Source organism: Brachyistius frenatus, unplaced genomic scaffold (assembly GCF_029030835.1).
Source record: "Brachyistius frenatus isolate BFR_SWC_R1_liver_20210118 unplaced genomic scaffold, ASM2903083v1 Contig_22, whole genome shotgun sequence".
NCBI classification, from domain to species: domain Eukaryota; kingdom Metazoa; phylum Chordata; class Actinopteri; family Embiotocidae; genus Brachyistius; species Brachyistius frenatus.
This window is the reverse complement of record NW_027210621.1, coordinates 1,376,563-1,401,063: the sequence shown is the minus strand read 5'-3', so window position 1 is coordinate 1,401,063 and position 24,501 is coordinate 1,376,563. Positions and strand designations below refer to the sequence as shown.

Genomic DNA, 24,501 nt, shown 5'->3' with positions numbered 1-24,501 from the left:
TATCTTGCAACACAGCACAGTGCGTGGGACACACTTCTGTAGAGCACACTTCTGGAAATAGAAGTAAATTAGAGAGGAAATGCAAATAAGTTGGTAATTAGATGTCAGTTTTGGAAATGTTTTTTTTCCCATATAAAAAGTACCAGTTAACAGAATATATGAGCGATGTTTACCTATTGAATTGTTTGATCTCAATATTTTTGGATACTCGAGGAAGTAAAATCAGTAGTTTTCTTACACATTATCATCACAAAGTCATAAAATATTTTTTTCTTTCCAATCTTATTATTCTAAAAGCAAAACAAAAAAATAGAGGTTTTGAGTACGACGCTGGTGAGCTGTGTTGGACCTGCAGGTCTCACAATGTGGCTGCTTTCCAAACCCAGCTCCTTGACCCCAAAGTCCCTTCTCACATTGCATGTGGCTTCCCTTCTGCTGATTCAAGATGGAACAGCCAGAGGTCAGGATGTGTCACTCTTGCCAGCGTAGGTGTCTGGGTACATATACATTTGGTATGTGTGTGTGTGTGTGTGTGCGTGCGTGCTATGTGAGCGGAGGTGAAAGCACAGTTGGGCATATGGTGAATGCAGGGACCTGGGCATGGGGATCAGACGTAGAGCGTGTGTCCGCAGCAGCAGGGCCTGTCGCACTGATAAAGGTTAGGATCTTACCACACGCTGGCAGTCCAAGAAAAAGGGCAGGGCATGGCCAGGAGCAGGCACAAGGTGCTATACCATCTGCACCAGAGGGATAAGTGGGTCGTCTGCACTGGTCAGGTAATACAAAGCAGGGTGCACAGTTGTTTAAGTGGTAACATCAATGTTCATCCTGTGACTTTCTATTAGTATACCTGGAGTTTCTGTACGTGCTTTGAAGGAGATATTCCATGCTTTGACTCCAGGATTGCAGCCACATTGATGTCACTGCTGAGTGTATTAGTGTACATGGGCTCATTTTATTCATGTATTTCCCTGTTCATTTATTTATTAGTGCAGGTCTTATCTGGTCTCAATCGTTAGTCCAATTAGACACATGGTGCTTCACTATTCCTTTTCGAAACCAGGAGATGGATGAAGGCAAAGTGAAAGAAACTGCCATCCTCTCCTCTTTTTCTCTCTTTTATTTCAGTTTCTCCGTCTCTTGGCCTCCAGAATGTACTCTTCCTCCGCCTTTCGTTCTCACTCATTCTCTCCCCCTCCCTGATCTGTGATAAGATAGCATAGTTCCTCATATCCTGTTTCTAATACAGATCGATGAGAGGGAAAGGACCGAGGTAGGGAGGGATGAGACGACGGCAGAGTGGGTTGATGTGGGGAAGGGAGGGTCAGGGTAGAGATATCTGAAGAGGAAATGAGGATTCAGAACGGAGGACATCACTCAGATTCACATCTCTTTTCATTTACCCAATCACACACGCACGCGCGCGGAGTACGCATGCACGCACACACACAAGCACATGGCTACATCTGCGTCGGGCCGTCTCAATATTTCACTGCCAATAAGGAAGCCATTTTGGCTGTGTGATTGAGTGAGTTGCCTGTTTCTCTCCACCAGCCGCAGTTTGGCAGGTAGGAGCTGTGAGCAACTCATATAACCTTTTGTGTTGCAGTCAATTACAGTTCAGTTGCATCAGCTGGGTGAGGAGGTCCCGTTGGGGGTTGCAGAGTGTGTGCACTTGTTTTTAATACCATGCCATTTTCAGCATGCATACACAGATCGGCGCACACACACTCCGGAGCAGACAAATTGTCTCTTTCAGTGTATATGACCCCTGAGGGCAGCAGCCAACCGCCGCCCCCATCCCTCTGTCTGAGACTCTAAATGATCTCAGCGAGCAGCGCCTTCAAAACTTAGCCGAGAGAGAGGGCTGCTTTATTTATAGATTATATGAGTGGATATTGTGTGGTAAACGCTAAGAAATATCCCAAACGGCCTGAATATTGAGAACCTGAGGCAGCACACTGCTCTTTCCTCACTCTCTCCATTATGAGCACGGCTCCCCTGTGCAACAGAGATACCGAAAGAGGTGCAAGTGATACAGAAGGAGTGAGGGTGCTTTCTCTCAGGTGGTTGCTTTTTGTGCATGTGTTTGTTTTGGGTCTTGGAAATGAGGGGAGGGCGGGGGGAAAGGTAGAAAGGCAGGGAAAAGGCTTCCTAATCCAATTAGAAGCCAGGCCGAGGAAGTGAGGAGAGCGGCAGGGGGGGGTCTCAGCTACAATTACTGCCCTAATTGAGGTCAGAGTTGTTAATTTAGTGGTGAATTAGAACAGTTAATATGCATTTATCAGGATGGCCATGGGAGAAGGCAAATGAAAGTGTGCTGCCTGTTTGCGTGTGCGTGTGTGCGTGTGTGTGTGTGTGTGTGTGTGTGTGTGTGTGTGTGTGTGTGTGTGTGTGTGTGTGTGTGTGTGTGTGTGTGTGTGTGTGTGTGTGTGTGTGTGTATACGCTCGTGCTCTTTGTGTAGTTTTAGTTGCATTGCAAGAGATTACATGCAAAAACCACGCAAGAGGCCATCCGCTGCCTTTGGTGCAATTAGGAGCGTCAGGACTGGTTCAGCAGGAAACACTACCATTTAAATGGGCAATGATAAGCTTGAGTTGAGACAGAAAAGGGCGAGAGACATAAGAAGAGAGCGAGTTTGAACAGTTGGAGCATGTTCCAGAGAACAGAATGATGATGGTACAATATTTTCCAGTCAGGGGACACTCAGTGTACACTCTGCCACAAAGTCACCTTCCTCCATCTCTGCCTCCCTCTTTTTATTTCCCTCATGCACAAATCCATTTACACACACCCTTTAACTCAGAGACATATAAATATTTCCTCAAAACATTCATATGTGCATTGTATTTCTGTCTGATTGCCTGCGTTGTGAACCACTTACTGTCAGCGGATGAATCACAACCATCTTTTTCTCACCCAACCAGTCAATGAATACAGGGCCACTCATCCCTTAAATCTTCCTTCCCCACTTGCCATCTTCTTCTCCCTTCCTCATTTCATCCGTGGGGGCCTTTATTTATCTCTTCCTCCCTTCTCTGCAGCATCATCTGTAGTCATTTTTTCTCCTCTTTCATTTTCATCCTCGGGGGATTTTATACATTCTTTAATATTCTCTCAGTTCTCACTGTCCTCCAGTATTCTCTCTGTTCCTCGCTGCTCTCCTCTTCTGCGCAGAGGTTTGGCACAATTTCTCCAAGAGCTCCTGACCGTTGCCCCCTCTCCGAGCCTGGCCACCACCTCCTCCTTCTCATCTCACCTCTGTCCATCATCCCTCCTCTTTCTCTCTCTCTCTCTCTCTCTCTCTCTCTCTCTCTCTCTCTCTCTCTCTCTCTCTCTCTCTTTGTTTTTTTTTTCTTTTCTGTCACAGGCTCACGTGTGCTAGTTTTTTTCAGATGCTGTCTTTTGCAGATGATACTGGCAAGCACTTTGCCTCTCTGAATTATGCATTGACATTACATAAAAACCTCATGAAGCAGCTGATCTATTTTTAATCCAACTCGTTTGCTTGTTAAACCTGTTTCTCTGTGATCTTTCTGTGTGTGTGTGTGTGTGTGTGTGTGTGTGTGTGTGTGTGTGTGTGTGTGTGTGTGTGTGTGTGTGTGTGTGTGTGTGTGTGTGTGTGTGTGTGTGTGTGTGTGTGTGTGTGTGTGTGTCTGTCAAAGTGAACACTAGTGAGAAGACAGAGATTGAACAGAAACACAGCCCAAGTCAGACTATCTCTGTTGTTGTCGCCCATGACTGTCAGTTGAAATCAATTCAGATAGGCTTCATTGGCATGGCATTTAATAAAGCCTTCCAATTCTGCTTGAAAACAGTAATTATGGCAATTATGATCAGAAAAGAAAATGCTTAAAATTATAGCAGCACAAAGCTAAATACACCAATTTCAGCAGTTTCATTTTAGCTGAAATTACACCCTAACAAAGTTCGAAGTGCTGTTAAAATGAGAGATTGTCCTTGCAAAGAGAATGATAACAAGTGTCTCTCTTTGTCTTTCTTTCTCTCTGCGTCTTGCAGCAAAGAAACCTGTTGACAAAGCGTTGGCTTTTGTGCTCTTGTCACCGAGGAGTCAGTGTGCCACCTATCGGTCCGCTCCCCGCAGCCACCCACACGGGGGGGGGAGGGTGCGGGGGTAATTTGGGAACAGCACACATGTGCACCAAGCCTCACCGAGACATAAACACAATGAAGCAGACACACACAATGAGCCAACCATAGGGCTGTCTGATGTGTTCTTGGGGGTGACCTAGATTGAGAGCGCCGTCACAATAGACTCACAATTGCTTACTGTCTCCAGCTGATTCAATAGGCAATCTTTCTATCGACGCCCTGTGATACCATCTTTGCGTGCGCGTGCGTGCGTGCCTGCGCCCGCATGTGTGCGTGGATGCACGTCTGCGTTATCCTTAAAGAAGGACAGGCGAAGATAAGGAGAAAAGGAAGAAGGAAAAAAAAGTGGGAATTAAAAGGAAAAAGAAGGGGAGGAGTGAAGGTCAGCGCGATAAAAGAGGAGAGGGCAAGAGGTGGATGGAAGAGAAAAGAGACATGGGGAAGAACTCCAGTCTCGCTGCCTTTCTCCCTCTCATTCTTGCCCTTGTTTTCTATACCCCCTCCCCCTCTCGCCCTCTTCCTCCTACCCACATTAAAAAAAAAAAGAAAAGAAAAGAGCTGACAGTGGAGGCCGGGCAACAGCCAAGGTGTCAGCGCTTTCCTTTGACCAGGAGCGAGGGAGGGGAGAAAGAGGGAGAGAGATAAAATATAAAAAGGGAGAAACAAAGACACCGAGCGAGAGGAGAGAAAGAGATGGTACATCAGGGGTGAGAATGAGTCTGCGCCGGCAACAAATCCTGAAGCCGCCGCATCTTCTTCTCCTCCAGCTTTTACACCCATCCATCCCGGTGTGTGTGCAAACCCTGGGCAAGTGGAGATAGACTTTGACAAGAGGGGAAATGGATTCCCGAAGCTTTCTGATACAGGTGACGTGAGGCTGTGGTGTGGATAAGCGCGCAACAACACCTACATAACGCATTGTACACAATCACACGTCCATGTTATCATCAAAGCCCACATCACAGCATCCATGCATGCGCACGGCACTGCAGGTGTGTTGCGCCTTTGCTATGACTTTATCTTAAATATTCAAACATGAGCAAACAATGCATTTCCATTTTTTTCTCCCCTTCGGAGATTGTTCAAAAGAATTAGAGAGATCAAAACAGCCATTTACAAAAAACAGAAACCTACCTGTCACCGAAGAATCACTGAACTTGTACTTTTTTTTTTGTACAGTAAGGGAATAGACTGTTTTCTTTCTGTTCAGTTTTTTTTTCTCTCTTTGTGTGTGTGTGTGTGTGTGTGTGTGTGTGTGTGTGTGTGTGTGTGTGTGTGTGTGTGTGTGTGTGTGTGTGTGTGTGTGTGTGTGTGTGTGTGTGTGTGTGTGTGTGTGTGGGGGGAGGGAGAGGGGGGGGAGGGAGGAGACGGTTGGCAGCAGGCTAAGGAGGAAGAGACGTGGGGAAGAGTAAAGAGCTGACAAAGTGAAGAGTGAACACACTCGAGCATCCTTCCACCACCAGCACACAATAACACAACAGAGGACAAAAGCAGAGAAGGGAAGGGAGAGTCATACAGCGTTCCCTTCAGAGAGCAATCTGTCACTTTGCTCTCCGTGAGACGGTGTAAAGGCTCCCAAATAAAAGGCAGGAGATACTGGTGAGAGGTGAAGGTAAAGAAAGGGAAAGAAAAAAAGGATTTCTTTTTTCTTTTTTTGTAATGATTTTTAATTGTATGTTTTGTAAGACTTGAGGTTAGCTGCCACGTTGCGTTGCAGTGCGTTTGATTGATGCGCACTTACGCAAGTTTAAAGCCAAAAGCTGCCAGATTTACCGTATAAATGACAGTTCAGACTTAAGAGGGTCGGTCTCTCGTATTTCTTCCGAGTTTTCCACAGTTCCCACCTCACCAACGAACCACCGTCACCACTCCTCATATCCTCTCTCCCTCTGTTTGGGTGCAGCGATCAACTTGCTGGGTTTGACTTGGCAGCTGAAGCCATCCGACGGCCCAGTGTTAAACAACGGACTCGGAGCCGGTCTGCCTGTCAACAGCGATGTGGCCACACTGCCCTCTGGCGGCAGAGGTATGAACTACAGTACACGCACACATTCAGATCTCCGTAATGCCTGGACCCGCAAACACTTTTGTACAAAATAATGTAGACTGTAAAAAAAAAATACCACAAAATTGAATTTAAACGATGAGGCTGGTAACATTCAGTATTCTTCTTCCCAACAGCAAACCCCATGAAAAAACAGAAATCAACAATAAATAGATCATAACGTGTTATACAGAAAAAACACAGGTTCCATGTTTTTCTCATGGGACACAGTTGATCATATGTGATGACACACGTTTACCATGTTTATGATAACATGGGCAAAATATGAGGAAATGTTTTCACATGGGAAACTACATGGGATTCACACATGACTCAATGAAAATGTTCCTAAACCACGTGTTTTCAATGGGCAAAATACATGTTACACATGTGTATGTGGTCACATGAGGTTTTGCACATGGGAAATTCATGTGTTTTTTTCTGTAAAGTTTGTTTGTGTAAAAAGCCTGATATATCTTATTCTCTGTGCCATAGAGCTCCATTGTTGTCCAGAAACTATCATTATACATATTAAAGAGCCACTCTGTGTGCTATGAGACATGTTCCTTCATTATGACAAGCGGGAGCTCTGTAGTTTCTTTGGAATCAGTTCCACCTTATTTATGGTGCTGTATGCCACATGTGTATCAATCCACAGGTGTAAATAATCCCTGACAAAGTCACTTCTTCCTCCTACAATAATGTTTAGTATTTTGGACTAATTTTAAAATATGAATGTCTTCTGTGGAAACAAATAGATTTGAGGCTGAATGCAACAGACGGGCAGGAAAGTCAGAAAGTTTTGAAGGACATTGTTGGGTATGTTAGAGACAAGAATCATGCAGGCAGCCTTGTCCTTTATGGCTTTCAATCGCTCTATCTTCTGTATAAAACAGACTAACTAAAATATTGATCTAAATCGTGACAGTGCTCGCTGTGCTATCATTGCTGTTTAACCACTCGTCTGAGTTGTATCGAGCCGAGTTTATCGTTTCAGTCAGCAGCGAGGTAAAACTCCCCTCATTCACTTCCTTGCCCTCCCTCACCCCGCCTTTTAAGGCCCCCATGCGGTTTTCTATCTGTTCTTCTTTCACCAGCTCGATCTCGCTCTGTAACACACACAGCATGTACCATAGGTACGTGTGGGCTGCTGCTCTGTGTCTGCATTCTGTATTAATGAGAGGACTGTTGTGTTGTGTTCCCCAGCCGTCGAGGCCAGATGCTGTTGCTGTTGTTCTTATCATTGTTACTTTTATTTCTTTGCTATTCTGCACAAACGCACACGCACCCACTCTCACACTCAGTCTTTTTCTGTCTGGGCCCCGACACTCTGCTGTTAGATGACTGACCTGATTGCAGGATGCTGTGTGTTTCTGTGTGCCTGTCTGCTGAGCTTGCTTGGAAATCTCTGCTCTGCAGTTCTATCAGCCCTCTATCAGTTCAGCCCAGACAACAAAGTCACCAGTCTTACAGGCTTTGATACAATGCCATCATTTTGCATCCCAACACCAATTCTCATTTTAGCATAAACTCTGAACACACAGTTTGCAGAGTTAATGGTGCACGTCCTCTACAATTCAATGGCTGTGAATTTTTATAGCATATTATTCCCAGTAAAGTGTGATGATTAATTATTGACTCTACCAATCAATGCCTATAATCACAGATTATGCAGTTTCTTTTCCCCTCGCTCCAGGTCCTTGGGCAGGCCGGAACAGCAGTATAGACACGGGCAACATTGAGGTCGGGCGGCGGGTGACCCAAGAAGTCCCTCCGGGAGTGTTTTGGAGGTCCCTGCTCCACCTCAGCCAACCCCAGTTCCTCAAATTCAACATCTCCCTCGGCAAGGACGCCCTGTTCGGAGTGTACATTCGCAAGGGCCTGCCTCCCTCCCATGCACAGGTAAAATCTTTACATGCAAGTCTGGATTGAATACCTTTAGGGTAATGAGCTACTCGCGGAATTATTATTTTATTCATTATGAAAGCTTCATAATGAACGAATAATCTTCATATTCATCAGCTACAATGGAGAACACATTAAGAAAAACTTGCTTGTTTCATGGGACGACTTAAAGTTCATTTGTGATTCATTATAATAATTTGAAAAAAATCCTTTCGACTAAGATTTACACTTAATTAAATTTCACAGTAATGTAACTTTTACTGCCTCTTATTAATTAGAAACTACTCAATTAACAATGGATTTGATTAGGAAGGGATAATTGCATGAAGATAACTGTTTCACTGCCTGACCTGTTTTAAGCTGGTAGAGCTCATGCAGCTGTGCGACATTAAAAACAGTTCCTGCAGTGTTTCCAGAGAATTACAGGCCACAAGGAGCTCCGTGTTGCATTCTTCATGATTCCTTGGCTACACTTATTTCCCGCAGCCTTAAATCTTCCACTATATACAACTAAGGGTATTTCTCCCAGGCCTAACTTCAGAACTGAATCATTTAATTCCTACATTGTCGCTTCCCCTGAACTTTCCCTCACACTCTCTCTTCCGCAGTATGACTATATGGAGCGCCTCGACGGGAAGGAGAAGTGGAGCGTGGTGGAGTCTCCACGCGAGAGGAGGAGCATCCAAACCGTGGTCCTCAATGAGGCGGTGTTTGTCCAGTACCTGGACGCCGGCGCCTGGCACTTGGCCTTCTACAACGACGGTCGGGAGAGGGAGACGGTTTCCTTCAGCACAAATATCATGGGTGAGACGGAGCCAGTGTTTTGTTGTGGTGGTGGTGTAGCGGGGCAGGGAAGAGCCGGTTGGGAGCTGAAATAAGATTAAACACCAGCATGTAGATGGTGGGTACAGGGAGAGGAAATTAAACTTTTGCTACCAGTGACACTGATGCTAGATGGATAGTATTTTAGTCAAACCCCCCTTTATTTCTCAGTGACTTAACACATTCACTATGTGCAAAAACACTCACCCTCAGCGTGTGCACAATGTTGACAATAACAATACAACCATCTGACATTGTCAAGTAGGAGGGAGCGCTGAGGGAGTTCAAAGATTTGTGTTTGCCAAAACATAGTTGGACTCTCTAGTATCTCCACCAGTGTCGTATGCATTAAAAAAAAAAAAAAAAAAAAAAAACGTACTTTAGATATCAAAGAGTTTACACTCATTTCCTGTGTGTGTGTGTGTGTGTGTGTGTGTGTGTGTGTGTGTGTGTGTGTGTGTGTGTGTGTGTGTGTGTGTGTGTGTGTGTGTGTGTGTGTGTGTGTGTGTGTGTGTGTGTGTGTGTGTGTGAAGAAGATGGATCAGCTACTGAACTGCTACTGCACCAGAACATATCCACATAAAACAGCGCCACAACCCTGTAAACTGAATGATTTTTGGACCCGGTACAGTGTCCCAAATAATTTCAGTTGTGTTGGAGCCAGTTGAGTGTGAGCACAAGAGGGTGGGGTGGGGGGGATTGGATGGAAAGAGCCAAGCCGAGTGAAAGAATCCTTCACTGTCAAGATCTGGGGGTAGTGCTTTCAGCGGCAGGAGTAGCGCAGGGATGGAGAGGCAGAGGCGGTGAGGGCAGAATTAGAGTGAATAGTGAGAGGGGGAGATGGAGGGAAGACATAATGGTGGGGGCAAAGCTGGAATGGAATGAAGTGGAGCTGAAGGACGGGAGGAGGAGGAGCTGAAGAGGGGAGTGAAAGAGAGGGTGACATTAGGGTAAGAGGGAGACAAGGGGCTTAGGTTTTTTGGGGGGGGAATTTGACTGAGGACAGAGAGAGTGTTCTACGGAGAGCTGGTGTGGATAGGCTGAGTAAAGCTTTGTGTAAAAAAAGAGTGGAAATTGGAGGGAAAAAAAGAGCATTTGGAAAGGAGGAATTCCTCCTTATGATTTGCATCGACCCGGTTTGTTCCCACCAAACTGTTCTCCTCTCGGTAAGTGGGTTAAGAGGCACTAAAAGCTGGATGGAGCAGCTGAAGTCATGTATGCACACAGCCAGAAACAACACACGTAGAGTCCAGCTAAAACCTGCCAAGCTGCCCCAAGCAACCACACCTGGATGAAGTATTTATGACCCTTGTGGGGCCAGACATGAGCGAGGAGTAAACAACCAAAACAAGGAAAAAGAGAGAAGGCAGAATGTAGAGACGGGGACCGGAGGGGTTCGAGCATGTTGGCAGGGAATACTCTTCTGTCTTTCTTTGAATACTCTTCTAGACAGAGCACAGAGCAGGGGTGGATGGGTAACGGACACCACCTTGAGAAATGGCTGATTCAAAATGTATTCTCCTAACACAATGAAAAATGCACAGAAAAAGGAATTCATGGAATCTTGGAGGCGAGCGTTCGCTTTTGATGTCTGTGTGACTGTGAGACTCACAGCGACTTGACTCAATTTGTAGTATCTTAAAGAATGAATGGGTAAAATGATTTAATGCAATGCTTTGATGCTTGCCATCAAACTCTACGTCTTTCTCTCTCTCTCTTTCTCTGTCTCACTTTATCTTCTTCACAGATTCAGTGCAAGAGTGCCCGCGCAATTGCCATGGTAACGGAGAGTGTAATTCTGGTGTGTGTCACTGCTTCCCAGGATTCCATGGCATGGACTGCTCCAAAGGTATTAGCTGTTTACAAATGCGCCTCTGCCGTCAGAAAAAATGATGTCGATTCCGCCGTCTAATTAGATGAGCAGACACGTCTCAACTCGGCACAGACAGTGAAAAGAGGATTAAGAGCAGCAAGATGGCGCATGGCCTTAGGTGGAGCCGAGACAAGATGACTGATGATGAATGGCAGCTCCCTCAGCTAACGACTCCCTGGCTCTGTGCTCACCTGGGATAGACAGCTTTGATGAATAGTTTAGTTACCTCTGCCTGTAATTACTCTTCATGTCATTGGCACTCTCCAGACCCTTAACCACTCTATTCACCCTCCTGCACGGTGGGGTGTGGATGTGTGTGGGTGGCCACAGAGACTTTTCACTGCTTTCAGAATTTCTAAAAAGCTCGCTAATTGTTTTTTTTTTGTTTTTTTTCCTTCTTCTCGTGGACAAGGTTTAATCTTTCCTTCTTTTCTCTGCTCCTCCAGCGGCATGCCCAGTGCTGTGCAGCGGCAACGGCCAATACGACAAGGGCTCCTGTGTGTGTTATAGCGGCTGGAAAGGACCTGAGTGCGATGTCCCCGTCACGCAGTGCATTGACCCTCTTTGCAGCGGCCACGGCACCTGCACCGATGGAAACTGCGTGTGCTCCATCGGCTACAAAGGGCCGAGCTGTGCAGAGGGTGAGAGCAGGAATGGTGTGGTAATCATCAAGGATGTGTGATGGTTTAATGTGCTGGTTCTGTCATCCTGTGCGCGTGGGTTTCGGCATGTCAGAGTCATTATTTTGAAGGAAACATGAGTGTTTTCAGCACAACAAACACATCTCATGCATTCACACACACACACCCTCCCCTCGAACTGCAGTCAGACAGCTCATCATGGCATAATCTTTCCTTGACTGAGTGTCCGCTCCCTCCATATATACAAATGAAGTATGATCCTGCAGCCAAACACATCAGAGGTTATATTAAGGGTTGAAATCGCTTCTATCGATTCTTGTTAAGGAAGATCAGCATGCCACCTTCTCAGTCATCAGGAGGCAAGAGAGAAAAAACAAAAAGGGGGATAAAAGATGAAGAGGAGGGAGTGAGAGTCAGGAAGGTGGGAGGTGAATATGTATGAAGAAAGAGAGAATTGGAGAAGGAGGGAGGAAAGAGAAAGCAGCGTTGCAAGGCTAAAGATGAAGAGAGGGAGAGAAAGACAAAGGGAAGAAAGAAGCAGAGTGACAGAAGAAGTCAAAACACAGAGCCTGAGAACAAGGTCAGCGTTTTCTCTTCTGCACCTCCTATGTTTTTCTCTCCATCTCCCTCTCATCCAATTTTTTTTCTCCTCTCCTCTGGTCTCAAATCTGATATTCATCACAGCTGAGTCCCTCAAACAATTTACCTGGAGTGCCAGTGACATGAAAATCAATAGCTGTGATCCGCCATTTCTGCCAGGCAAACAGAAATGGAGTGGCCGAGGTTACGTGCGAACGTGCACTTTTATTAATATGTGTGTGCGAAAGGGGTGCGGTGGGGTCAATCATGCCTGAGGTGGTGGTGGTGGGGGAGGAGGAGGGCAGAGAGTGGTGTTACATACAAGAAGACAAGGAGAGAGAGAGAAAGTGTGAGTGACCGGGGCAGAGCGATGAGAGGAGGCCTGAGGAGGGTGGGTGGGCGCTCTGCCGGGAGGAGGTAATTTGTCAAATTGGTTTTCACTCATGGCTTGGATTCAGAGCTGCCTGTCAACCTGGCAGACTGACAGTGTCAGATTCTCCCCCCTGTATCGTCACAGGCGCACATACACAACAATGCATCCACTTGCTTGTGCACGCACGCAAAAGCTCACACCAAATGATGTGTCAGCGAAGCTCGCTGCTCTTTCAGAGCGGCGCACATTTGCTGCTGTGCCCCAATTACTGACTTAGCTATCCATTATCGTGTGCTTTAATTGCTTTAGAAATATTTCTGGTAATATATTCTTTTATTTCATTATCTTTATGTGCGCAATATGAATGTAAATATGTCACATCTCTTATTTAAAAAAAAACAAAAAACGGTTTCTGTCATCAGCTTTGATGTGGCATTTTCTTGCCTTTGTAAGTTTTTGCTCATTGGTTTTTCTCCGCTTGTTTATTTCCTTTTCAACATTGGTGGCTTAATGCAGTGGATTGCCTGGATCCGACGTGTTCCAACAATGGCATCTGTGTGAATGGGGAGTGCCACTGTAAACCAGGTTGGGGAGGGCTCCACTGCGAGCTGCCCAGGGCCCAGTGCCCAGACCAGTGCCATGGCCACGGTGCCTTCATACCAGACACTGGGCTGTGCAGCTGTGACCCTAACTGGATGGGACCTGACTGCTCCATGGGTAAGTACAGCTGCAAAAGTCAAATGCTGTGAATTAAGATTGGGTTTGGGGTGTCAGAGTTGGAGGAAAATGACTCCTGACTGCACATCAGCCCAAAATATTACACGGTCCCCGGGTACATGGCTAATTAGTTTGTAATTTGTTTCCAAACTGCATTTGGATAAAATATACAAAACCACAAAAATGACAACATGCTGAGAAGCAGTATACAGCAACTGTTGTTTTAGCTAAGCCAAACTGGAACATGCAGGGATAAAATATGGCAAGTGTTTACTGTGTAGAATATATAAAATCATCCCTCTCTGCAGACTGTCAGCTTGTGACAGTGTGTCAGACTGTATGATTATGATAGCTTTTTATGATTATCAGGGTAGCGCTCCAAATCCAAAACGGGCACAGCAAAGCACTCGTGTTGTATAGGAAATGTCATCACAGTGGGCTTTATATAACATGGACAACATGTAAGAAATAACATTTAAGAAAATTCAGCAAGAACAAAAGGAAGGGGAAAAAAAAAACTGCACAGAAACAAGTAGCAAACCCCCGCACCCAGCCCACAGTCACGAAACAAAATAAAAGAGGTAATAAAATACCAGATCCAAGTGTTTTTTAAACTCATTGAGTATATGTACGTTGGAGTTGTGTTTGCGTTGTGGATACATGGAGCATGAGGCTCATGATTCCCGGCAGCACCCCAGGTTAGAATAAGAAAGAAGATTGAAGATATTTCTTGTAAAAAAAATAGCAGTGTTCACATTTAAACACCTTTTATAATTAAATACTCGACTTTCACAGCTCTTCATTTCAACAAAGAAGCGTTAAGCTTCCTCTATAGGAGAGACAGCAGCCTCCATCCTGCCAGCCTCAGAGCGCTTCCTATCTCGGCAGCACACACACAGAGCTCCAGCATTTGTTATTAGAGAAGCAATGCTTAACTTTAATAAAGACAACATTATTTCACACTGCAGGATCCCTCAGCGAGTGTGTATCAAAACGTCTGTGCAGGAACATACTATGTTCCCTGCACACCGGGGGTCCTGAGCACACGAGTGAGATTGTCACATCTCACCACATGCACCACCGCCGCCTGCAACATCTGAGCCTCCCAGACAGTGACTGTAATGCAGGCTCAGGAAATAAACCCTGTCGTCACACAACTACAAACACTGATTTTAATTAAAGGTGCATGAGGAAGAATTGTATTGTGTGTAATGTGGATTTGATTGTTTTGCAGCTTAAGGTAGTCTATTTTTTTGCACTTGCCAAAGTAATTTGTTTCTCACTGCCACATGGGATGAAGTCAAGAATAGAACCCATTTTATGATTTCCAAATTGAACATTGTCCAAAGGTTGTTTAAAAGTGGAAGTTTTAGATGGTTACATATCGCCATTGTTTCAAAGGGCATTTCAATGACTACGCAAACATATTCAAATGTAGTCAGTTTGAACTTGTTGAAACAACAGATTTATACAACCCAGATATCTAACAAGGCATCTAAGCAGCAAGATGCAGCAGTAGGAGTACATACATAACAAAGAGTAAATTAAACAACATTACAAAAAATAACATCAGAAACACATTTTTGAGTCCAGAAGTTTTGTTGTGACCCAAAGCTTTCTCTCTTCCTTCAGAGGTTTGCTCCGTTGACTGTGGAACCCACGGAGTGTGCATGGGTGGAGCCTGTCGCTGTGAGGAAGGCTGGACCGGTGCCGGCTGCGACCAGCGGGTTTGCAACCCACTCTGCATCAAACACGGAACTTGCAAGGATGGGAAGTGCCAGTGCCACCAGGGCTGGAACGGAGAGCACTGCACCATCGGTAAGACTGTCTCTGTGTTCAATTTGAGTGTGTGTGTGTCTGGGGGTGTGTGTTTGATGTGTGTCTGTGTGTCAACACGTGGGTGTGCATAGAACGCCAGTTCCCAGTCAGACTAAACTGGCAGCTCCTTTTTACTTTGTTGAAGGAATTTGGGAATGAGAAGAGGAGGCAAAAGGAGGGCCATAGGGAATTGAAGAAGGGGGCTGACGTAGAAGGTGGGCAAACAGAGAGAAGAGGAGCAAACTTCTTAGAAATGGGGGTGGGAGGATTACAAAAGAGCAGGATTTAGCTGTTTTTAGGCTGCCTCTCAACTGCAGACCTCAGGAGTCTTCGTTTTTTATGGCCTTTGAAACACCAAAGTTACGTGATGAAAGGCAAAACTCTTCACCTCACTGTGATACAAAGAATAACTCTTACATTGTGTATGTGTGTGTGTGTGTGTGTGTGCACGCACACAGTTGTGCCAGAGTGTGAGTGAGTGTTTTTTGTCAGTCAATCACTGTCTCATATTGACATCACTGTCACTTTGGATGGATGAGTGCCAGATTCCTTTGATTCAGCGGCAGTGCTTTGAGACAAAGTCTCATTTCCTTGTCACCAGAAGCACTGTGATTGCAATCTAATACACACGCCAAAAACAAACACCAAGATACACACATGGCAACACATATATACACCTACACACACGCACGCCAACACATACATATGCACAGGGGAATAGCAGTTTATGATCTCCCCATTTCCCCCATCAGAAAGTAGGGCAGCTTTGACTGCAGCATCAGCCGAAGATGAAAGAGTTGTCAGGCTTCAGCTTGACGCAAAGCACACTTCACTAGCACCAGACACTCTCAGTGTTAGCTTAGCTCAGCTTGCCTGTTATTCATTTCAGCTCTGCATGATGTTGCTTGCTTTTATTTAAAAGAAAATACTCTCTCCATCTCTTACCTTTTGCACATTTTCTCCCACTGCAGACCATGGGAGCATGGTTGACAAAGCAGGTACCGTATCTGACTCTGGTGTTTTGTTTCTTAGCCTGTGGTGGTAGAAGCTAGCTGCTGCCTTTGTGGGTTTTGGCCTGGCTTGGCTCTGTAGACTCTGTGGTGCTATCTGTCCCTAGATTAGGGTGCCAGCCTCAATGACGACTCCCTACATGTAGTGCACTACCCTTTGCACCAGTGCACTACAGCAGTGGTAAGCTGTCATTGAGCCTTGATGTGTTGTGGGGTACCGTAGAGCCTAGTGTGGTATCAGCTGTGTTGAGGGGCTGTGCTGTGAGTGTGTGGTTGTGCATGCGTATGAGCGTGTTCCTCTCAATATCTCTAATGTGGAACCTGAAAACACAAACACATAACACTCAGGAATTCTAGTCGAGTATTTTGCACAGCTGCTTCACACAAGGAGAAAATGATGAAAGTTGTAAAGAACTTTTGAGGTAATTGGTGAATTTCATAGGCCACTGATGCAAGGCCTTAATGTGGTGTCAAAAATACAGAGCTGTTAACTGTGTGTGTGTGTGTGTGTGTGTGTGTGTGTGTGTGTGTGTGTGTGTGTGTGTGTGTGTGTGTGTGTGTGTGTGTGTGTGTGTGTGTGTGTGTGTGTGTGTGTGTGTGTGTGTGTGTGTGTGTGTGTGTGTGTGTGTGTGCGTGTGTGTGTGTGTGTGTGTGTGTGTGTGCGTGTGTGTATACATTTAGGTATTTGTGGCAATAGTTGCGGTCGTGGTAGATTGGCTCATAAATGTGTTTTGTGTGCACGTGTGTGTTTGATCATGCAGCAGGCATACAGCATTAATTCCAGATTTTCTATCTTTTCATCAAACCCCTCCCTGCCGACCTGAAACAAAATACAGTTTAGTCAGATCATGGAAAGATAAATAGAATAACAGCTAAGGTTAAGACATCGATGCAAACAGAGAAGGGTTTGGGTCTGGGGTGAGATGTCTCACACACACAACACGAATGCTTAATAGATATCCCGCAGCTGAACCTCTGTCGAGCTGCGCAGAGCGGCACAGATTGCCTGGCAGTACAGGTCCCTGGAGCACCGTTGAGAGTGTCCTCTCACCCTCTACGCTTAATGGAATAGCTCTCATTGTTTTATGAAGAATCAGCCCAGAGAAAAAGGTAAATTGCAGGGTTAAAGAGGGAGCAAGAGACAGAAAGGGAGAGTAAAGAAGAACAGAAGGAGCCAAAGAGAAGCAGAGAGGCAGCTCAAGGAACAATGTGGGATAAAGCAATCAATGTAATTTCTAAGGTAGCTTAAATAGCAAAAGGAGATGAGTCTAGTTTCATTTTGAGAAAGTACAGAGTTATCTGGTCCATCTATGAGCTGTGATGGTGGATTTATGGCCATGACCTTTACTTTATGACCTTTAGAGGAGACAGAGCTGGGTACACAGGGAATGGAGAGAATGGTGGAACTTTTTAGTACAATGTCTGGGCGTAGTTTCTTTTATGCACTTTGTTCTCATTCTTTCTGTCTCTTTCTCCATCTCTTCCCGTCTCTCTCTCTCTCTCACTTCATCCTCGGAGTCTTACACAGTATCTATCCAGTCATATGCCCCACCATCCACACCCGCAGACACTGCATATCACACAAGAGTGTGTGTGCTGACCCATAACCCAAGGCAATTTCGTCTCCTTTTTAAGGGGATTTCATCAGAGTCCAACTACATTACTGGGGAGGGTGGACTTAATAGTTTCTGAAATCCCACTTTATTCTAGTTAGTATGAGGGGGTATCGACTGGGTACTGGCATTAAAGAGAGAGGAGCCTCGTGTCAGCCTGCCCAGGCAAGCCAATCAATGCCCACTATGGATTGTCCTGTCCGGGTGCTTCATAAGTATTTGGCTGTTTTAAATGGCAACTCCATTTAACAGGCAATCACTGCTAACTGCCTTTGTTCCCTGAGCTCAATACTTGAGGACAATCTATTCCACCCTGACTGTTAATACAACATCATGAGCAGTCCCCTGATGCAGAAAGTGGTAATAATTAAAGATAAAACCTTTGATTTGATTCCCCTTGTTGAGCTGAAAAACATTGTTAAGCGTCTCTGCCCGCCGCCCATCCCCCAAAACAAGATGGCGCACTGTCTTTCTCAAAGTCCTTTGTTGACTTTCTCTCATCGTCTGGTGGTCGAGCCGTATGATAAAATGCCAATCGGGGTGAAATGCCTGTTAATTTAGCTGCTGCCACGGTTTAGATTGCACTATTTATATTCATAATGCATGGCTTTATTGATGCAGCGATTTGTTAGAGGGCAAAATCCTACAGTGCAACTTGAGTGAAAATATGTTCATTAATCTACTGAGTAGGACTCAGTGAAAAGCATTTCATATTCATAATCTCTTACTGGGTTATTTTGTCCTTCCTCACTCTGTGCCGGCACACCACTACTGAGTGAGAAATGTCAGGTCATATCTCCAGGGTGCGTCGTGCTCTGTGTGTGTGTGTGTGTGTGTGTGTGTGTGTGTGTGTGTGTGTGTGTGTGTGTGTGTGTGTGTGTGTGTGTGTGTGTGTGTGTGTGTGTGTGTGTGTGTGTGTGTGTGTGTGTGTGTGTGTGTGTGTGTGTGTGTGTGAGTAAATGCCTTCCATGCATGCACGTATTGTTTTATCAGTCAACCCTGTCTTTGCTTCCATCTCCTGTGGGTAGACTTAACAGTGTCGCATCCCGCTCCCTCATTTATTGAAGAGGAAATCACTGTGACAAGTTTGTTTGGGGCTCTTTGTGCTGCTGGAGAAAACATTGTCATTGTGTGTCATCGTGCCTTTTTTTCTCCCCTCTTCTTGATAGATTATAATGTGGCAAATGCACAGTCTTGCAATAGAGATAGAAAGGTGTGATTTGGAGCAATACAGGAAAATGGTAAGACAGGGCAGGAGTTAAAGGCTTTTTTTTTTTTTTTTTTTAAAGGCATTGATGTGCCACAGCATGGATGCAGATTATTAAATGGAATACAAAAGTGTATATGTAGTTGAATTATTTTACTGTAAGGATTATTTTTAAAGGAATAAATTAGCATTTTAGTAAATACTGCATTTGATTTCTCACCACACATTAGATGAGAATATTGATACTATCTCAAATCTATCTATTCAATATGAAGCTTGAGCCTGCAGCCACTTGGCTTAGATGAGCATGAAGATAGTAACAGGGGGAAACAGCTAGCCTGGCTCTGTCCAAAGTGTAAAAATGTTTTTGTCTTACAAGAGGTTATGTAATGGGACTTCTTCTCGACCAAGCACAATAACTTCCTGGAGTCACAATTTGTTTCCTGGCAACCATGCAGTATCAAGACTCCAGGAAGTCACTGCTGCCAGGCAAGAAATAGTCCCCCACATACTGTACCCTCCTATGAAACCAGGAAATGTAAGATTTTGAACATGAGTATTTATATAGATTAATTACACAATATATAATGTGTTAATTTGTGTGCATTAGAGGTGAAGATACACCCAGTCTTTATGCTAAGCTACATTAACTGCCAGCTGGCTGTAGCTTCATATTGAACAGACAAATGTGAGCGTGGTATCAAACCTCATGTCGAACTCTCTGCCAAAGAAAATATTACTTTAAATTTTCCTTAGTAATACAATCAAACAGAAGTTACCAGATAATGTTACGATACGATAATGGTGCTGTCCTCTATAATTGCAAATTCCCTTATCCAGACTGCCTTGAAAAGCCTGCTTTTCCTTGCCTTATGGTCACTCTTGAGTTGAGGGTGCCCTTGCTATGTTAGTTATAGAACTTACTTGGCTCCGGGGCCTTAGATTCTGGTAGGTTTTTTTTTTTTTTTTTTTTGTGCATAAACTAAAGCGAAGGTTTATTAGTTCATAGACTGCCACCGCACAGACACACACATACGTGCACACATACGCACACACTCTGTCAAACATAATCTCATTCGCTCATGAGAAAGCATTACTCTCAGGCCATCAGAATCCCATTACCTACACTGAATCATAAGTAAGAGAGAGAGAGAGCGAGTGCAAAGAGAGAAAGACAGTGATGATTGGGTGGGGCTCTACGCAGTAGTTATCTAGCCTCCCTATGTCCACACATACACATGGTGTATGTGGTGAGGCCACCATCTCTCAGGTGGAGACACATAAAAATGGAAAAGTGTGCATGAAAGCTGACCTGCTGATTTAAATTGATTCTTGACCAATAAAGACTGACAATGTGCCACCAGTATGTGGTTATTAAATCAAGTGAGACTTGTTGATCTATCATGACCATATGAGCGTGTGTGTGTGTGTGTGTGTGTGTGTGTGTGTGTGTGTGTGTGTGTGTGTGTGTGTGTGTGTGTGTGTGTGTGTGTGTGTGTGTGTGTGTGTGTGTGTGTGTGTGTGTGTGTGTGTGTGTGTGTGTGTGTGTGTGTGTGTGTAAGTGTAGCTGTCAGTGTAAGGACATGTATGTCCACCTGTATAGATGTATATAGAACAAACAGGCATCACCCTGTCTCTCCCCCCCCCCTCCCCTCCCCCCCCCCCCCTCCACTCCTCCTTCCCTACCCTCTTGCTGTTCTCCTCACACACAGACGGCTGTCCTAACTTGTGTAACGGAAACGGCCAGTGCACAATGGGCCAGCAGAGTTGGCACTGTGAATGTCAGACAGGCTGGAGGGGCCCCGGCTGCAGTGTTGCCATGGAGACCTCCTGCGCTGACAACAAGGACAATGAAGGAGGTGAATTGGGGGGAGTAGGAGAAAATTTGGGGTAGAGCTGTTATAAGTGCAGCCTTTGCTTAAGAATGCCTTCTGCAAAAAAAAGAAAAGAAAAAAAAAAAAGCCTGTGAAAGGAATAAAGGATGATAGAGAAAAATAATGAATTAAAGAAGAAATAGAATTAAGATAGAGGTCTCTTGAGAAGAGTCCTCACTACGGATGGCAAAATTAAACTTTCCTCTGTGAAAGAAACAAAGATTATCAAAATATTAAATCAAGAAGGGAAGAAGTTGGGGTAGCTTTTTTTTCTGCATTCCTCACTGCTCTTATACCACCACCTCCTCATTGCTCTTTCTTTCCTCTATCAGATGGACTGACGGACTGCATGGACCCAGACTGCTGCATTCAGAGTCCCTGTCAGAACAGTCCCCTGTGCCGCGGCTCCCGGGACCCTCTGCAAGTCATCCAGCTGAGCCCGATGTCGCAGCCCCGAGTCCGCTCCTTCTACGACCGCGTCAAGATGCTTGTGGGACGAGACAGCACCCACATCATCCCCGGGGAAAACCCGTTCAACTCCAGGTACGGCACGAAACACACATAAAACCAAAGCATATAATTATACATTTTTAATATCCATGCCAGCAGTGGTATTCTCGATCACCAGCACCACACATGCGTAACATCCGATTATAACCGACAAGGGCCGAACAAAGTGACTTCACAGAGCTGAGAGACAGCATTTCTAAATATGAGCATCAAGCCTTCAACTGATGAGTGCTCTCTGTTCTCGGATTGGCATTAGATACATGTAGTGGGGTGATAAAACAAAGTGAAAAGGCAGTTAGAGCATCTTTAAATTACAGAGGCTGAGAACAGATGAAAAATCCATCAATTCGGCTGAAACCATGAACTGCTGGAAATGTAACTAAAGTTAAACTAATATTAAGTCACACACCTCTGTCCCATGATATTGTTCCACAACAGGAAAACTAACGAGGTCGGGAGTGCTTTAGGTGATGGGAGATGTTACGTAGTGGTGCCACAGCTTGTGGGATCAGATTGGATAGATTTACTGTATGTATGAGTCTGTGGGTGCAAGATGAGTCACATTTTTACAGAAAGGGAAAAGAGAGATGATTTAGTAATACAAATGTTTTTTTTATTTTGAACATTATTTCCATGTTTGATATAAACTATAATACTAATAAATGCAGGAAATCGGAATCAGAGTTTACATCATTTACTTGTTGCTTTTTCATTGTCTGCCAATAATGTGATGTAAAAATGATTGCACATGCCTCTGAGATTGTGCGTTAGCACTTTGATGCGCTTAGAAGATTTGACATTTAAGTGAATAAATGTGTGGAGAATATCCTATCTTTAGATTACACAACAAAAATATCAAATAGACTTCAGAAAGGTTGGCAGTGCTAGCCAAGATCTTAACAAATCCCGGAGCCACAGGCAGGCAAACCAAGATTCCCCCATAGATTTAGTGGAGCTGTGAAGCGCTGTCCGTGGTGCTGATTTTTGTCTGCATACATTTCCAGTGGACGACGTCAGATGTTTCAAAGGAAATAACTCATCAAAGTGGTGTTACCCTGAAATATTTAAATGTTATTCTATGTGTATCAGTTTTTGAGGATACAGTCCACACATGCACGCACTCAGTCATACACAAACATGCCCACGTGTCCATCTACATTGTCCAGATTTGTTTGCATGATTGACATGAGCTCATCTAGATGGTGGGGGTCGCTAATTGTTTCTAATTAATCCATGGTGGAAGACCAGCGCAATAAATGAATGGGCAAATTGGATGATTGAAAGATGGAGAGATTAATCAAATCAGATGATGGATGGACGGGAAGACTGGGTTGATAGATTGCCTTTCGCTCCCTCACTCTGTCTCTTCTGTCTTCTTCCAGCTTGGCATCTCTAATCCGGGGTCAGGTGTTGACTACAGATGGAACCCCTCTGGTGGGGGTGAACGTGTCTTTTGTCAACTATCCACACTACGGATACACGCTGACACGGCAGGACGGAATGTATGTACAACAGCTACCCAGCACTCCTTGCTGAAATTTGGAAACTACGTCACCACATAGGCTGTATGATTAGATTAGATTAGATTAGATTAGATTAGATTAGATTAGATTAGATTAGATTAGATTAGATTAGATTAGATTAGATTAGACTAGATTAGATTAGATTAGATTAGATTAGATTAGATTAGATTAGATTAGATTAGATTAGATTTGATTAGATTAGATTAGATTAGATTAGATTAGATTAGATTAGATTAGATTAGATTAGATTAGATTAGTAAACTGATACCATAAGTAAACTAGGCTGAAACTCAACCACAAATTATTAGATTTCAAATTACAGTGGAGTAAATGTACGATATCTTAATTGAAAATATAAAAAAAAGGACATTTACATTGCCTTGATTACAGTTGAAGAAATGTGTAAGAAACAGTACACAGTATTCAGTGATTCATCATTCAAATGTTTTGTTCACGTTATATCATTCTACACTTTGTTTTCACCTAAAAATTAACATTTTACTTTTTGTGAAACCAAAAATAAGGGCCAAAGAAAGGTATAAAACAAATCCTTAACAACCGTACAATCTTAAATTTCTCAAACTGCATTTTCTTCCTTAAACAGACACTCTCCAAACAGTTTTAGTTGACTCACTTTACATTTTTTTTCCGCAGGGATTCCGCTTTCTGGGGAGTTGGTATGCTGCTTTGATTTGACTGTTCTGTCCAATTTCTCACCTACAATTTGTATTGGATTAAAGTCTGGCTGACATCCCGAACAGCCAGACTTTAAAAGCTTGATTTATTGGTTCTTCATACTGACCTCCAATCATGAAATCTGTGTCTACTGTTTCATATTATTTAAATAATCGGTTCCTCTCATCAATGGTTTCTTTGCAGCATTTTCTTCCAGAAATATCTGAACTTCGAGTAATATTTCGTTGACTTTGAATTTCAGAGGCAGACACCAGTTCTGTGGACTTGTGATTTGAATGAACATGTTGCGATGTCTCTGCCTGACCTTGTTTATTCTCGCCGAGTGCTATTTCCTCCCAGTCGTTAGGGGCTCTTGGTCACAGCACTTCCTGACACTTGCAAAGCTCTTGCCATTTCCCCTAAGACATGACAACTGTGTATGTGACCTGTTTCTCTACTAATCATTAACCCACAGCTGTTCACCATAATTTGGTGGCGAAAGGTTAAAAGATAACATCTAATAAAATGATCTCTATCCTGAGACTAACCTTTTATCATTCACATTGCAGGCCAAGCTGATGTCTAGATGGGCATTCTAGACATGGCTGCTTTTTGTATGTTGTGCAGGTTTATTGTACTATAATAAATAATGTTGAAATATCTATTTCAGGTGATGTGTTGTTGCATTATTCCTAAGGCATTGGACTGTATGTTATAATAGAAGAAAAAGAAGAAACACTGACACTGTATAAATCCAAATTACTATCCATCCACCACAGCACTTACCATCTGTACCTCATTCCCATCCTCTTCTTGCAAACCTCTCCAGGTTTGACCTGATAGCTAATGGTGGTGCATCACTGACTCTGCGGTTCGAGCGTGCCCCCTTCCTGAGCCAGGAGCGCACCGTGTGGCTGCCCTGGAGCCAGTTTTATGCTATGGACACTCTGGTGCTTAAGACAGAAGAGAACACGATCCCAGGCTGTGACCTGAGCGGCTTCGTCAGGCCTGACCCTCTTGTGATTGCATCCCCTCTCTCCTCCTTCTTCAGCTCCAAGCCAGGGGAGAAACCCATCATACCGGAGACACAGGTGCAGTACCACTGACCTCTGGCAGCCGGCTAATCTTCCTTCTGGTTCCCTTGCTCTCTTCCCACTCTCCTGTATGCCTATCTTTTGTAGCTCACTTTTTTCTTCTGCTTCC

General features: G+C 44.3%; 1 protein-coding gene across 8 annotated transcripts in view; it reads left to right on the top strand.

The window, feature by feature from the left end:
* The window catches only part of tenm2a (teneurin transmembrane protein 2a), a 203,079-nt gene that overhangs the window by 162,605 nt on the left and 15,973 nt on the right, over nt 1-24,501 (top strand). For 5 of the 8 annotated variants that reach the window (XM_069696825.1, XM_069696822.1, XM_069696826.1 and 2 more), the window contains 12 exons: nt 6,018-6,140; nt 7,834-8,060; nt 8,672-8,867; nt 10,633-10,734; nt 11,205-11,399; nt 12,868-13,068; nt 14,701-14,886; nt 15,858-15,884; nt 20,429-20,575; nt 20,923-21,133; nt 22,483-22,602; nt 24,128-24,389. In XM_069696825.1, coding sequence (XP_069552926.1) covers nt 6,018-6,140; nt 7,834-8,060; nt 8,672-8,867; nt 10,633-10,734; nt 11,205-11,399; nt 12,868-13,068; nt 14,701-14,886; nt 15,858-15,884; nt 20,429-20,575; nt 20,923-21,133; nt 22,483-22,602; nt 24,128-24,389 — 1,997 coding nt within the window. The remainder of the gene's footprint in view (nt 1-6,017; nt 6,141-7,833; nt 8,061-8,671; nt 8,868-10,632; nt 10,735-11,204; nt 11,400-12,867; nt 13,069-14,700; nt 14,887-15,857; nt 15,885-20,428; nt 20,576-20,922; nt 21,134-22,482; nt 22,603-24,127; nt 24,390-24,501) is intronic. The other 3 variants (XM_069696820.1, XM_069696823.1, XM_069696824.1) reach the window with 2 other exon arrangements.